The 15195-nt window shown below is 57.3% G+C and overlaps 3 protein-coding genes across 3 annotated transcripts in view; 2 read left to right on the top strand and 1 right to left on the bottom strand.

Annotated features, from left to right (window-relative positions):
* Nucleotides 1–2884, top strand: part of VOLCADRAFT_92026 (uncharacterized protein) — a gene marked incomplete at both ends in the record, with an annotated part of 6422 nt that extends 3538 nt beyond the window's left edge. Inside the window, 4 exons of the mRNA XM_002951530.1 lie at nucleotides 105–165; nucleotides 1056–1177; nucleotides 1972–2320; nucleotides 2844–2884. Coding sequence (XP_002951576.1) covers nucleotides 105–165; nucleotides 1056–1177; nucleotides 1972–2320; nucleotides 2844–2884 — 573 coding nt within the window. The remainder of the gene's footprint in view (nucleotides 1–104; nucleotides 166–1055; nucleotides 1178–1971; nucleotides 2321–2843) is intronic.
* A 2110-nt stretch (nucleotides 2885–4994) lies between these two features.
* On the top strand, nucleotides 4995–8755 carry VOLCADRAFT_92025 (uncharacterized protein; the record flags this gene model as incomplete). The annotated part of the gene is made up of 10 exons (XM_002951529.1): nucleotides 4995–5046; nucleotides 5568–5707; nucleotides 6057–6068; nucleotides 6144–6536; nucleotides 6587–6628; nucleotides 7027–7113; nucleotides 7417–7454; nucleotides 7675–7765; nucleotides 8177–8215; nucleotides 8483–8755. 10 exons carry the CDS (start codon nucleotides 4995–4997, stop codon nucleotides 8753–8755), a joined length of 1167 nt encoding a protein of 388 aa, XP_002951575.1.
* A 2142-nt stretch (nucleotides 8756–10897) lies between these two features.
* On the bottom strand, nucleotides 10898–13338 carry VOLCADRAFT_61480 (uncharacterized protein; the record flags this gene model as incomplete). The annotated part of the gene is made up of 5 exons (XM_002951433.1): nucleotides 10898–11230; nucleotides 11784–11937; nucleotides 12209–12325; nucleotides 12723–12870; nucleotides 13197–13338. The coding sequence occupies 5 exons, from the start codon at nucleotides 13336–13338 to the stop codon at nucleotides 10898–10900; spliced, it is 894 nt and encodes a 297-aa protein (XP_002951479.1).
* Nucleotides 13339–15195: the final 1857 nt, after the last annotated feature.

The raw sequence follows: 15195 nt of genomic DNA, 5'->3' as shown, positions 1-15195 counted from the left end.
CCGACACGGTCGCCCTGCTGCTGCACGTGGCGGGGCCCCCCACGGGACTCACCGTGGCGCCCCTCTTCACACTGGCTGCTCTGCTATCCGCGGCCGCCACACAGACCCGGGTGGCAGTGCTGGTTCCGGAGCTGCAGAGGGAACTGCTGGCGGCGGGGTTTCGGGGTGAGGAAGGCGGGTGGGGGGGGCGTGGGCAAGTGGCAGGGGGGTTGGAAGGGGTTGGAAGGGGGTGGGCGGCTGGCTGTGTGCGGAAATATGGATATCAAAACATACATACATACATATACATATACATATACATATACATATACATATACATATACATATACATATACATATACATATGTCTGGTCTGGGTTGACACTACTGCAATTAGCGGTTTAAGGTCCTGGGTTCGATTCCTGGGGAGACCCCCGAATTAGTCGGGAGCGCGAGATTATGGCTAGCTGCTGAGATGTGGAGTTGAGGTCACAGTTGATGGACCAGATTCGCACGCTGGATTGGTGGCGATTGCCGAACCCTCCGTCTCTTCGGGTGTTCGGGTGAATGGATGAGGAGGGGTCCCTGAAGGCTGGATCCGCCGCCTTGGACTTACAGTTCGTATGGCGAAGTACAGTGTGGTAGTGGTGGATGGTGCTATAAGGTGATAAATGATCTAGAACTGACAATGTGATAAAGCGGCCCAGAAGCCTCCCACTCTGTAACATTACATTACATTACATAACATTACATTACATTACATATACATATACATAGATATGCACACAGATGAACCTACGTGTTTTTGATCCGCGCATTTTGTGTTTTCCATTTCCCTCCCACCGTTCACCTCCGTGGCCTCCCGATACACTTCCCGGCACACTTCCCGACACACCTACACACCTACATACACACGAACACAACGACCCGTGCATGCGTTGATTTCCCCTCCTCCTCCTCCTCCTCCTGTAGCTGCTGCTGCTACTACTACTACTGCTACTGATTGGTGTTGTCGGGTCGGGTCGTGTTTTATCATGTCGGCTTACGGTGTATTTCCTCTCGCATCCCGCATCCAGGTGTGCCCCCCCTGGCCTACCTAATCTACGTGTACCCAACTTCCCTGGCGTGTGGCTGGCTGCTGGTGCACCAATGCCATGTCACCGCGCTGGCAACTGGCCTGGTGACGAGCTCGCATCAGGTGCAGGAACAGGAGAGGGGGAGAGGAAAAAGGAGAACCGGGGCTCGATGATTTATTTATAAACGTTGTTTTTTGTGTTTTTTTTTTGCGTCATCCACATGCCTTGCTGGCCTGTCATGTTTCGCAGTTTCTGCAGTTCATGTCTCCGCTCTCCTTTGCTTCATTAATCCAAATCCTTGAATTCTTTTTTTTCTGTGACCCATTTGATTGAATATTCGCTCAAGCAGTCTGGGCATTTCCATTTGCCGTCACGTGCCAGTTTCGACACTTCCGCCGTCACGATTTGTTTACTTGGTTAGCTGCGCCGTTCCCAGCTAGGCCCCCCCCTCGCCCTTCCCTTCCTCCCCCACAACCCCTCTGTCCACCTAAACCCCAATACCAGTCACAGTCCAGGCACCGGCCGTCCCCCAACCCCGGTCCTACTCTTGGTACACTCTTGCCCTGGCAGCAGCTTCACTCGTTCGTGGTTCGTCTTCCCCCCAACCCCGGTCCTACGTCTGGTACACTCTTGCCCTGGCAGCAGCTTCACTCGTTCGTGGTTCGTCTTTCCCCAACCCCGGTCGTCTGCCACAACCATTTCTGTGGTTCTTCACAACTTCTTCACAACTCTCTGTTGCTCCGCCTCTTCTTTGCCTCCCCCCCCCCGGGGAACAGAACATGAACCCAAAAATCATCACCTCACCGCGGCCGGGCCGCCGCCCTCCTTCCTCTCTATTTGCTGGTATCTGCTTCACTTTCTGTTCGTCTTGCCCCTTTTCCCTCTCCCATCTCCCCTCTTCCCGGGGGCGGTTCAGGCGGCGCTCAACGTTGGTTGTGTGACGTTGGTGCTGGCGACTGCATTGGCGCTCCTGCTGCTGGTTCGCCTCCGCGACGTGGTGTTTGGACTTGCCTTTACCTGGGGCTGCGTGGCGGTGTGGGTGGCTGGGTTCACCACCCAGGAGGATTACCGCCCGGACCAGCTGGTGGCCTTCTTCTGCGGCCTGGTCATGGGAATGTTGACGTACTGCGTAGCGGCAGGGCCGCAGGTCAGGATGGCGTGGGGGGGATGGACGGCGGCGGTGACGGCGCCGGCAGCGGCTCTGCCGCCGCCACCGCCGCCGCCGGCACCGGCAGCGGCTCCGCCGTCGCCTTTGGCTGCTACTGGTGCGGCTATCGGCCCCGGCGGCGGTTTGGGAATCGGGTTGGGAATGGGAATGGGAATGGGAATGGGAGGAGCTCCTGGTCGTTCTTTATGACGTGGCCGTCATATATATGGAGATGATGATGATGGTGAGGAGGAGGAGGAGGTACTTACTGATGGTGGTCATGGTGGTGGTACTGAGTGGCCGTATTGGCAATGTTGGTCGAGTTGGGGCGGGGGGTGGCGAGGGAAGTGTCTCAAGAGGGAGGGCGGGAGGGAGGGAGGGAGAGGTGATGTTTCCGAGGTTTTCTCTCTCCCGCACCTCCGCGCTCCCAAGGGGTGGGGTGGGAGAGGGAGAGGGAGAGGGTTTCGCGCAGGTGAAACGGGGCACGTCGTGTGTATCGATTGTGTCGTGTGTGGTAGAATGTGTATGCGGACATGTGTGCGTGGGCAGTGATGAGTGTACGAGTTTTGAATAATAGTGTGAGTGTGATGAACTGAGTCGCCCTCGTGAGGTGCAGGAGTGGTATGGTCCCGCACGTTCAGGTGGTATGACATCCGGAGCAATACCAGCAACGAACAACTAACAACGATATAACCAATTCCCTGTCGTTGTTGGAAAAAAGAAAATGCCAAGTTAGGAACAAGCAATAGCGACATAACGGTCAACTTTTGAACCTATGGAATGTGAAACCCCCCCAGCATGTATGTATGTATGTATCTGCATGTATGTCGGAAGCATCTTGGTAGGCAATGGCAAAAAGAAATTTATTAAAGTTAGGAAGTGGAGTGGAGTATTGTTCGGCCGATGTCGATGACCTGCTGGAAATGGCCATGGATGGTGGGTGGTGGATGGTGGGTGGGTAGGTTGGGGGGAAGGCAGGCCCGTGTGTGCGGGTCCCTTTCCCTTAGTGCTAACTCTAGGTTCTAACTCTTTAACTTAAAAATATTACGAAATTTGTACGTGCCGTACACGGCAGCTGGACTACGTCTTAAAGGTAGTGGGGCGGTCCTTTCAGCGGTGTTGGGCTCAGGCGGTGCTGGGCCAACACACGTCCATGTGCGCGTACTTGTGTTTTTCGGGTGTGGCGATATCCGTATCTGTATCCATTTGTACCGTATCCGTGTCCGTGTCCGTATGTTACAAGTTACAAGTTCCGCACACAAGTGCGGGTGTGTCCGGAAAAGCCGGGGGGGCCATGGACGTATGTTAGCATCCGTCGAAACTCCCCGCCGCTCTGCGTGTAGTGGAGTAGTGGAGCGGAGTTGTTTGTGGGTTTTATGTGTTTTAAAACTGTGTGGCGTCGTTTTGTCCATGGCGCACGCGGCAGCAGGCACCCGTGCCGCCGCCGCACGGGCTCTCTTCTGGGCGATATGTGTGGGGTCCCTAGGGGCGAGAGAAGAAGAGGGAGGGTTACCTGGGGGTTCGCCTGCCCCGGGTTCGGCGTGTAGGGGCCTGGCGTTCGTGTTGTTGGAGGGAGAGCGCGCTCTGGTGCCCCTCCCCTTCCCACCCTGGAGCCCGTCGGGGGGTGAGTTCTCGCTTTGGTACGGAGCTGCAACAGCGCGCACCCCCCGACGGGCTCCAGGGTGGGAGGGAGGATGCACTCTTCCCCCTCCAACACGAACGCCATGCTTCTGCTTGATGGCGGTACGAAAATGCTGGTGGAGCCAGAAAAACCTATACTTAGATTGCGTATATGAGTATCAGCGTCTTGCATCAGGTAAAACCTGATTGTAAAGAGGAGATGCTGCTTAGTCGAGTGGTTTATGGCAGTGGTGGTATTTAGGTATTTAGGTATGGCTGCGGTAAGGAATTTAGGACGCTCCTACTCAAACAATAATCGCTTTGCTTACTTTGCTTACGATTGAAAAAGTTAAAGTATGGCATGTTCGACTCCAGACTGCAGGGAATTCGCGACGCTTTCCCAGACCCATACGCGGAAGCCGCCCCTTGATGCATCATTACGGCCATCCAATGCAAAGCCCAAATCCTTTTCAGCATCGTCGAGACCATTTTACCGGCCTCTGCACGCATACCATGCATATATGATGGACAGCGCAAACAAAATTGGCGTCATAAGCCGGCGTCATAACTGCGCGCCAGGCTACGCCCTACATGGCGCGCATCTTTTGGCTGGAAATAAGCTGGAATCAAAAACCACCTCGCATTTCAGCGCCAAAATGAGACGTTTCAACCGTTTTCAACCCGATGACGGCTGTCCTGCCGTCTATCAATAATATGCTAATCAGTCATGGATGAGGCCTGTCGCCCGTCACCTCACAACCCCCAGATGATGCCAGTCTCATCCCTCACGCGCACACCATCATGTTTGACAACCGTACAAACCCATCAACCTGTCACCGCCCTCCCACGTCCCCTCCCCCGCTCTCACCCACCTCCGCCTCTACCATGTACCTATAAAAGCCCGGCGGCTCTCTTTAATCAACACCACAACACACCACAACACATCTATTCATTCCTCGTATTGCATTCTCATCTCATAATACCTCTCCTCCAATTGTAATTTCGCTCTCTGAGCTGCTTAGCTGCGGTAGGCGTGTGAACCTACCTGCGTCTCTTCATCGCAGCCACACATTGGCGCGCGGATTCCAGATTTCCGCGGCGTACGGCATTTGTTCGTTACAGAATCCAGATCTGTACAGCTAATTGATACACAGAAAACGTAGGGACCTGATATGGGTCACGAGATCAGTTACCGCATCGCTGCCACCGCCGCCCTTGTGGCAGGTGGGTTGTTCATTTCCCCCCCGTCTGGCTGACGGCTAGCACCGCATTCGCGTGTGGCCTTGAATTTAAATCTCTTTTTGAATTTTTGGGGGGAGAGGAAAAGGGTTTTCGCACGGCACGGCACGGCACGCAAAGCCTTGAAAGCAATCCGGTGACTTTGGCGGATGAAAATGGCGCTACTTGCACCACGGAATTCGTACAGATACATATATCGTAATACTTCTGTCCTTCTGTCCTTCTGTCCCAGGTCCAAAAGATGCTTCTTCTTCTCCTGTCTGCCTCACCCCGCCCGTGTTTCCGCTCCTTTGGACTTTGAGGCCTTATGTGAATATGATATTTGAGACCTTTTGTGAAAGAGGTTGGGGTTGGCTGGGGGCCCCGGGGCGCGGTGTGCTATTTCTTGCTTCACCCTGCGTGATGTGCGCACGCAGATGAAGGAATATGAGTTCGTTTCCTTTCTCGGTCGGATCGCCGCCTCGGTCCCCTGGCCCTGTCTGCGTTTCCTGGCACTGCGCGTGCAGGTATGGTTATGCTGGTTTGGAGTCAACCGATCGTGCCCACCGTGCCGCTAGCAGCCGCGCCTGCCAAGCCGGCTAACGGCGCCGTGGTTCCGACGGCGACGGCGGCGACGGCGGCGACGGCGGTTCCGACGGCGACGGCGGTTCCGACGGCGGCGGCGGTTCCGACGGCGGCGGCGGTTCCGACAGCGGCGGCGGTTCCGACGGCGGCGGCGGTTCCGACGGCGGCGGCGGTTCCGACGGCGGCGGCGGTTCCGACGGCGGCGGTGATGCCTGCCGCCGCGGCCACCGGTCCTACACCTTTGCCAGCTATGCCCGCCAAGCCCGGCGCCGCCGCCGCTACCGTCCCCGTCGCTGCTACTGCTGCTGCGCCTGTTGGAATTCCAACGGCTGCAGCGGTAGCGCTGCCCAAGCCTGGCGCCGGTGCCGCCGGTGCCGTGCCGTCAGCGATCCCGGCAGCCGCCACCGCCGCTGCCATCCCTACTGCTGCAGCTGCCGCGCCCGGTGCGATACGTTCTGCGGGAGTTACCACTCTCGCCGCAACCGGCCCCAGCACCATGCTTGGTGCAACTGCTCCAGGGGCCGTACCTGCCGCCGTACCCGGCGCCTTCCCTGCCGCCGCTGGCCCCGGCGCCGTGCCTGCCGCCGTACCCAGCGCCTTTCCTGCCGCCGCTGGCCCCGGCACCGTGCCTGCCGCCGTACCCGGCGCCCTCCCTGCCCCCGCTGGCCCCGGCGCCGTACCTGGCCTCGTACCCGGCGCCCTCCCTGCCGCCGCTGGCCCATTCGCCGTACCTGGCCTCGTACCCGGCGCCCTCCCTGCTGCCGCTGGCCCATTCGCCGTGCCTGCCGCCGTACCCGCCGCCCTCCCTGCCGCCGTGCCTGCCGCCGTACCCGTGGCCGTGCCTGCCGCCGTACCTAGCGGCGGTGCCGCCGCTATCCCTGCTCGGGTTCCAGCCGCCATGCCCGTCGCCAGTGCACCCGTCGTACCCGCTGGCCCCGTCATGACGGCCCCGGCTCCGCAGCCCTTCACCGCCGCGTCCATAGACAACGACGACTCTACGACGGTACGTCACGCCGTCGCCCGAACAAAGTTAAGTTTGAAAAGACGAGCAAGCCTGAGTAGGCCGAGTAGCAAGTAGGCCGAGCCCCAAGTGCAGCCCCGTCCTAGCAGTCCGCCCTTCATCTGGCGCGCGCGCGCGCGCGCGGAAAGATACACCCTGGATGGGATTGACACGTCAACAAAAGTCCAAGGCTAAGCTGAAATCCCCCGTCAGCCGCTACGCTACGCTGTGTACGTAGCAACCGGCAGCAGTAGCAACACTGGGTGGCAAAACGGTTGAGGTTCGCAGCTGCTCCAAATACATTCTCTTTCGCATACCGTCTGCACGCCTGCACGTCTTCCTTCTGCGCATGCCGTACTTCGCCATACCTTGCCGTACGGTGCCGTACCGCTGCCGTGCAGGTGGCTCCCGACGCTCCTTCCCTGGATGTTCGTCTGGCCACCTGCACCGACGTGTCCCCGGGCACCCGCCACACGTGCGAGCAGCAGGTGGCTGTCGGTTGGGTGTCGGTTGGGTGTCGGTTGGGTGTCGGTTGGGTGTCGGTTGGGTGGGTGATAGCTGTGTGTTAAAGAGGGCGGGGTGACGGAAGCAAAGAGCAATGCGACACGACGTTAATTTGTTTTAGATTCTCAGATTCTCAAGGGTTTTTTGATTCAAATTGACCGCTGTGAAGTAGGTCACGCAGCTCGCCCCTCAAATCTTCCAACGACCCCAGCCTCTCGACTCTCCTTCCAACCACCAACCGTAACCAACCTAAAACCCTAACTGCTATCATGATTATGCTTGCGCAGCGCCTGTTCGACAAGTGCGATTCCGACTACATGGTCCGGTGAGTGGTAGTCTGCGGAGCCGCGAGCTAACCGCCTCTGTGTATAGAACGATAGCAGGATGCCTTGCCGCCCTCTACAAAGCAAGTAGGAGTTAGCAGCATGAGGGTCATGAGGCCACGCAGGGGGCTACCTGGTTGCGTTGCGTCGCGTTGCGTGTGTACCTTACACCCCCCTCCCTCTTCCCCCCTCTCCCCCCCCGATCTTTCCCCCGCCCTGCAGCTACGCCTACTGCTCTAGGACCTGCGGCCGCCAGCCTTGCAAGACGTGTGATGACGTGGCGCCCACCGCGGAGTACAACTGCACTCAGCAGGTCGGTGGTGAGGCGCGCTCTATAGCGCACTGCAGCAGCAGCAGCAGCAGCAGCAGCTGATGATGATGATGATGATGATGATGATGTGCTGATGCTGTTGCACACACTCATGCACGCGTACATGCATGCATGCATGCATGAGTGTAGGCGTGGGTGTGCGTGTTAAGTGTCTCTGTGGGGGGGGACAGATGGCAACGTGGCCAAAAAAACACAGGGGCAGTGAAAACTACACGACGGCAGTTTCCCTCGGGTTCCAGCGCTGTCTGTTGCCTTTTCAATTGTCGTACTGGCATTAACCCACAGGTTTACTCCACTCAGCTCAGCACCGTGAACCCCCATGCTGCATCCTTCCGCTTCCCCTTCCCCGTCCTCCTCCCCGTCCTCCCCCTCCTCCTCCTCCTCCGTTGACAGGCTGCCTTCGGCAAGTGCAACGAGCAATGGATGGTTACGGTGCGTTAGCGGGGTTAAAAGAATTGGGGTGCGGATTTATCGGGGTGTACTCGGAACCTCCCCCTCCTTCTCCTCGGGTTGGGCTTGCGAGGTCCCCCGGGTTTTAGAAGTGCCGTACTAGCACAGGGTGGATTGGGGTGTTACACAATTTACACGCAGCGCTTTTTATAAATTATGATTTTAGCTGGGCATGCACGTCCATTCATCCATCCATCCATATCCTCATATACATACATACAAACACGCATCCGCGGACTGCAACTGCAGGGCAGCTTCTGCGCACGCAGCTGTGGCCGGACTCCCTGCCCCCCGACTGAGGAGGCGAAGCGGAACTTCGCCAATGAGTACGCCAAATCGGGTGGCAAGGCCGCGGCAGACGGCCCGAGTCCCCCCGTCGGGAATGCATGGTCCCCACCCCGTGGTCCATCTTCGCCGCCACCGTCCTCTTCCTCCTCCTCCTCCTCGTCCTCTTCTAACAAGGCACAGCAGGAGGTCAAGCAGGGCCAGGACTTCATCTCCATGCCCTCGCAAAAGAAGTAAAAAACATCTCTACTGATCTCTCAAACTGATTATGAGGGAGCTGATTATGAGGGAGCTGATTATAAGGGGAGAGAGGGGAATTGGGTGTTATGGGGATGTGGTTGGGAGCCCTGTGCGTGTGCGACTGACTCTGTGCGTGTGACGACTGAGGTAGGTGACGTCATGATTGACTGTGAGACCGTCATGACATAACATGACCTGGCTGGCAGCAACAGCAACAGCAGCCGCGGCGGCAGGCGGCAGGCGGCGGCGGCGGGGAGGGAGCTGGGCGCGAGTCTGGCTCGTGTGAAGTGAAATGGCGTGGCTGCTTAGTCAGGGGCCACACAGCTGATTCGGGTGGTGGTGTTGGTGGTGGTGGAATGTAAATTCAAAAATCTGAAGGGTTTGATTTTAACCCAAAACCCGAAGTGCTGAATATGACGGTTGGTTGGTTGGTTGGTGGTAGCGCTGTATGTATGTAACGACAAGGAGGAGCAGAGCTGGCTGGCCGAGCCTATACATTGCAATATAAAATTCAAAACGTTTTCAGGAGATGGGGGAGGGGTACCTTGAGGGATCTGGTGTCCGCTGACTACCTTGCGCTCTGTAATGGGACCCGGGCCTACCTGCCCTTTTTATCGCCTGGCTCACCTGGCTCACCTCCCACCCCCCTCAACCTGGCTCACCGGGCTGACTCGTGAGTCAGAAGAGGGGACTCGACATATGACGTACGACATCACGAACAGTTTGCGAAGTCACGATAGGGCAAAAAACCTTGCACACATACTAATACACATACATACATACATACATGCATACATGTGTTCATAACAAGCATATCTATCCCCGTTTGCAACGCTCGCTGTCTTATGGATTCAAATTTGCCTGATACTCCCTTCACGGGAGATGTCTGTTATTCCCTTCACGCCAAATTAACTCCTCCCGGAGGCGTGTTTCTCTCCCCACCCTTCCCCCCTCCCGGGGAGCTGCTCCCGTCCCCCCTTCCACATCTGGCACTATAGCAAACGCAGTTTGGATCTGTTTGCCATATGCTGCTGCTGCTGCTGCTGCTGCTGCATATCAACAGCATAATATTGTTGCAATGGAAAATAATGACGCTTACTTGCTGGGCAGCGCCTGTTTGCTTGCCCACGCGCTAGACTGTCCGCCATTTGCCCGGCTCCAACAGCCGACTTGAATATTTCTCGAGTTACTTACAAACGGATACACATTACTAACATCCCTCTCGGCGCGTGCACATGCACATATACATGTATGTACGTTTGAATGTATGTATGTATGTGAGTCTCTCCGCGAGGCGGGTATTGAGGCAGGGAATACGGCACCGGGAGGGAACACGGCCAACAGCGGCCACACACCCGGGGTCGGGGAAGGACCGAGCGGATGCTGACCCACGGGTCACACATACATATGCCCCAACCATCATCTCACTCAATTACTTCTTCAGTGTAACACTGCCACCAACTGCCGGACATCTTAACTCCCCTCGTGGCTCAGTGGCTCGTGTGTACGGTGGTAGCATCCAGGATGGTGAGCATGCATCACCGCATCACCCAATATTTACCGTAAACGATGGTGTGATGATACCCCGGGGCCCCCACCGGCCCCCCAGCGCAAGGAGCCGTCCACCTCCTCGTCCTCCTGGAGGACCTCTCACACTAACCCACTGGGCCGCGTGTTGCCGGGTAACCGGATTCCAACCCCCAAACCCCCTTCCCCCGCCCCAATACACCCCCCACCCAGTCCGACCGCACCCCCTACATCCCACCCGGCAGATGACCCCAACCAATCATATCCCACCCCAACCGCAACCGCAACCCCGTAGTCGTGGTCGTAGTCGTGGTCATCCCGCAGTGGTGAGGTGAGTGGGTTGGGGCCGGCGCTATGGCAACTTGGTCGCAGACTTGGCCCCTGGGGGGTATCCGGACTGCAGCGGTAGTGGCGGTGGCGGTGGCGGTGCGTCAGGAAGGGCAACAGGGCAACAGGGCGCGGCATGTCATAAAAATGATATGACCATCGCCATCACCATCGCCATCACCACATCTCGGTACAACAACACAACTGACTATACCGGCAGCACAGCACAGTTGGGTAGGGAGGTTGGGAGGACAAAGGAACTTCAGGCAAAAGGATAGCTTGACGTTATTTACAGTTTCGTGATAAAACAAATGCGCGCACACAACCACCACAACCACCAACACCACAACCGCCATCCGAGCTGTCCGCTACAACTGTCCGCTGTGTCGTGTTGCGCTGCCCTCTAGAACCCCGGGCGGGCGGGGGGGGGGGCTGCACGTCATGCCGGGCTCCGTACTCCTTGGTTTCCTTTCCCTCCCTCCCACCCTCCCCCGGGTAGCCCTCCTCCTCCCTCCTCCTCCCCCTCCCGCGGCCCACCTGGGTCAGCTTCTTGGATCTGGATCTCAGGAGGGCCGAATACAGCTGCCACCAGAGGAAGGGGTAAAGAGCCAAAACAATCTAGGGAGGGGACGGGAGGGGGAGGAGGGAGGGGAGGAGGGAGGGGGAGGGGAGGGGGAGGGGAGGGGGAGGAGGGAGGGGGAAGGGGGGAGGGAGGGCAAGAGCCATAGGCAGGGGGCAGGGCAGCAAGGGTGGTAACAGCGGCGGCAGGAAAACGGAATATGTATGTATGATGTGTGGTACAGGGGGTTCATATCCTCACCCGTGGCCGCTACCCTTCGAAACCCTGCCTTCCCCGGTATTTCGGGGCACCCTCATCCAGCCACCCTAGCCGACTTCTCAGTGGATCGCTCAGGTTCCGCACCCACCACCGGCATCCAACGGAATCTGCCGGATCGACGGCGGCTCAACTCCATTCCTGGTCAGCTCGCAGGTCAACTTTATCCCAGGTCACCGCCGTCCATCGAATAGATTTTTCACCATCAGAAGGATTTTTGGCCCTGACAAGTCTCGATCCCGGAACCTCCGGGGACATAAGTACGTGCCTTACCAGTAATGCCTGACCTCTGTCTGTCTGTCTGTCTGTCTGTCTGTCTGTGGGTACATTGCGCACCTGGATGAAACGATGGTAGCTGAATGCCCAGTTATAGGCGTTCGGCAGCTCCAGGGAGTATGGCTTCGATGCGGCAAGGTACGGCAGCGCCGCCACCATCAGGCCCATCTCAGCCACAACACCCACAGGGTATAGCGGAATAAACATTGTGTACCTGCCGACAGTCGTGTTAGTGTTAGTGTTAGTGTTGTTGTTGTTGTTGTTGTTGTTGTTGGTCGTGACGACGGTGGTGGTAATAGTCGCGCGGCGCGGGGCGAGTGGCCGTGGTGGGGCCGTGGGTGGCGGCGAAGAGTGTCGGGAGGGCTGCATGGTGAGCCCCACGGCGATACACAGGGGCGGGAAAAAAAGGAGACAGCCGCAGTGTGTTATTGCCCCTTTCCCCCCCATCCTTTTTCTCTTCTCCCCCCCCCCCCATACACACCCACCTCAGCCAGGTCAGCCAGTGGGGGCATCTCTCCCCCAATGCCGTACTCAGCATGTACTGCGGGTAGCGGATCACCTCAGCAGCCGCCCAGGTGCCCATCATCAACACGGACCACCAACTGACATGGAGCTAGGGCAACCGTTTCGGTTGAGTTGGTTGTCGGTTGGGTTGGGGTTGAGTGGGGATCACGGGAAGGGGGAAGGAAGGGGGTAGAAGAATGAGGGGTTTGGAAAGGAGGGGTAAGGAAGGGGGCAAGGAGGAAGGAGGGCACATAAGGAGGGCGCCATGCTTCTCGCGAGGCGGCTAGGGAGGAGACGCGGCGAGTGGGAAAAGGGGAGGGGGAAGGACGAACCACGAACGAGTGAAGGGGAGGGGGAGCGGCGGCGAATAATGTGGTGGATATGCGCTCCGCGGCCCCAGGGGGCCGGCTGACTAATTTGCTGCTTGCATAAGGTTTTTTCCTCCTCCTTTTCCCTCCTCCTCCGCCGCCTCCTCCTCCGTCCCCCTCCGGGGACCTCATCCTTACTTGGGGGTTGGGTTCCAGTATGAGGAAGAAGACGTTGCTGCGGCCCATCCACTGCATCAGCGACATAAGGGGGCTGGAGGGCACCAAGCCCACCGCGGCGTGGAGGGTTTCGAGCAGGGAGGCGCCCTGGACCAGCTCTGGGGGGCAGGCCCGGGGGATGGGGGCGGGAGGAGTTGGAAAGAGAGGATAACTGATGCAGTTATGTAAAAGGGGAGGAGAGGCGCGGCGTGGTTGGTTATGGCTGTAGGTGCACCAGGCCATTACTTGGGTTTGGATAGTTGCATCAGGTGGAACGGCGAGTCAGCATAGGCAGAGATCGAGAAGGTGCGTATGGACTCATTGCGGAGCCGCCATGGTAGCGTTGCATCCGATGCTCGTTGGCCCACGTTAACGTTAACCGCGGTGCTGCCAGTGCTTCCCGTGCCCCATCCTGCCCCATCCTGTAATCTGCAACAGACTTAACTTGTCAGAAAGCCTGCTGAATTGTAAAGCTGTTCCGGCCGGCCCTTCTGCAAGACGCCGTACAATATCGCGCCCAGTACCGCTGCCCAGCCGCATGCCTGCAGCGCGTTATATAAGACTAGATATATTTGTGAGATACGCATGCTTCAAACTAAAGGGTGCGGCTTGGGGGTAGGTGGTGTGGCTATGCGAAGATTGAGAACAACTGCCAGAGGTGCTGACTCGTCCGAAATTAGCCACGCAAGGACAATCCCGCAACAGGGTGAGATGATCAAAATGGCAAACGCGCAGTTAAGGGGGGAAATGAAGAGTAAGAGTTAAGGAGCGGTTGCAGTACGGGAGGCTTGCAGGTGATGGAAAGGCAGCTTTGCCTGTTCACATGTCATCGCGTGTACTATGATAACACAGCACAACATCCTCCTTTGACTTACTACATTGGAATGCGTATTCAGGGCATCTTGGACTCTCCTCCCTCAACACATTACGCATAATCCAGCCGTTTGCCCGCATCGGGAGCTCCGAGAGTGAATCATAAGCTCTGTGACTGCCACCATTAGCGTTTTAATTGACGCCCTTGTGCACAAGAAGATTTCGTAAGCATAGCTTCGCGCTCGTATGGCGCTGTGGCGCGGTCGGATTGTAGATATTGAAAGTACTCATCCACAAGCAATCCAATAAGCATCATTTCGAGGCGACGCCGAACTCTTGGTGGCCTTCATATAGCGCGCTTCTCTCGACGCGGGGCGTACGTCTTAACTAAAGGTACGGGCCGAAGCGCGAATTTGCCACAACGCTACTCCAAGCAACGCCCATGCTAATCTGATTCTCCTTGCATGCCAATCCTGCCAATTCTGGTCCTCGCCTATTCCTCAAGCGCCGGCAGCGTTAACCAGTATGTCTCTCCTCTCTTGACCATTGTCAACAGCCGCAGGCCCTCGTTTACCCCAGGGCAGCAGCAGCAGCAGCAGCCCAAGCGCTAGCAGCAGAAGAAGCACTAGCAGCGCCTGCAGCCACAGCCCCTGTGTCCGGGTTCGCGAATTCAGAGGGAGGGAAGCAGCAGGGGGTAGACGGCAAACCGGAAAGGCAAGCGAGGAGCAGTAGAGCGAGCGAGCTTGCGAGAAAGGAAGGAGCGAAGGAAAGGAATGGAATACTGCCGTGTATAAACACACGCATAGAGAAACACACACACACGCACATACATACATACATACCCGCACACGAGTTCGTGTGTGTCTTTCTAAGGACTGAACCCGCGAGTGCGAGTGAGTGTTCGGTTGGAGCCCCGGAGCTTGGACGCCTTTAGAGGAGAGGAGCGGAATACACGGCAGTATATTAGTGTAAAGAGGAGAGAAGCGGAGGAGGGAACGTTGGGGGCCGCGGCGTTAGGGGCCACATCAGATTCCAGGTGTCGGTGTAGGTGACTGATTTTGTGGAGGGTAGGGAGGGCCCCCCAAGGGAACTTACTGGTTGGCTGTGTGTTTTCCTCTCCCCTCTCCCTTACGTAGTGTGTGTTGGTGTGTGTTAGTGTGTGTTGGTGTGTGTTAGTGTGTGTTGGTGTGTGTTGTTGGTGGGTTAAGCGACACTGCGGCTGAGACTGAGAGACAACACTAGACTTGTGTGCACGGCCGCCGCTTCGTTGCTACAGCCTCGCAGCAGCAGTAGCAGTATCTCCCTCCACACGGCGGCCTCTCCGCAGTAGCAGGAGGAGCATATACATTCATACATACATACATACATACATACATACACACATCCAGTGCGGTAGGGAAAAGGCAGTGGCGGCGGCTGCTCAGCCACCAGTAGTACTACTATGGCACAACGCAAACATCTCCAAAACCAGCAGCAAATAGGATCACAACTGCAACAACGCCATCAACAACAGCAGCAGCATGAGGAGGTGGAGGAGGTCTATCCCCCTCCTCCACCTCCTCATGCTGCTGCTGTTGTTGATGGCGTTGTTGCAGTTGTGATCCTATTTGCTGCTGGTTTTGGAGATGTTC

Source organism: Volvox carteri (assembly GCF_000143455.1).
Source record: "Volvox carteri f. nagariensis unplaced genomic scaffold VOLCAscaffold_24, whole genome shotgun sequence".
Classification (NCBI taxonomy): domain Eukaryota; kingdom Viridiplantae; phylum Chlorophyta; class Chlorophyceae; order Chlamydomonadales; family Volvocaceae; genus Volvox; species Volvox carteri.
This window is presented reverse-complemented; position numbering and strand designations above follow the sequence as displayed.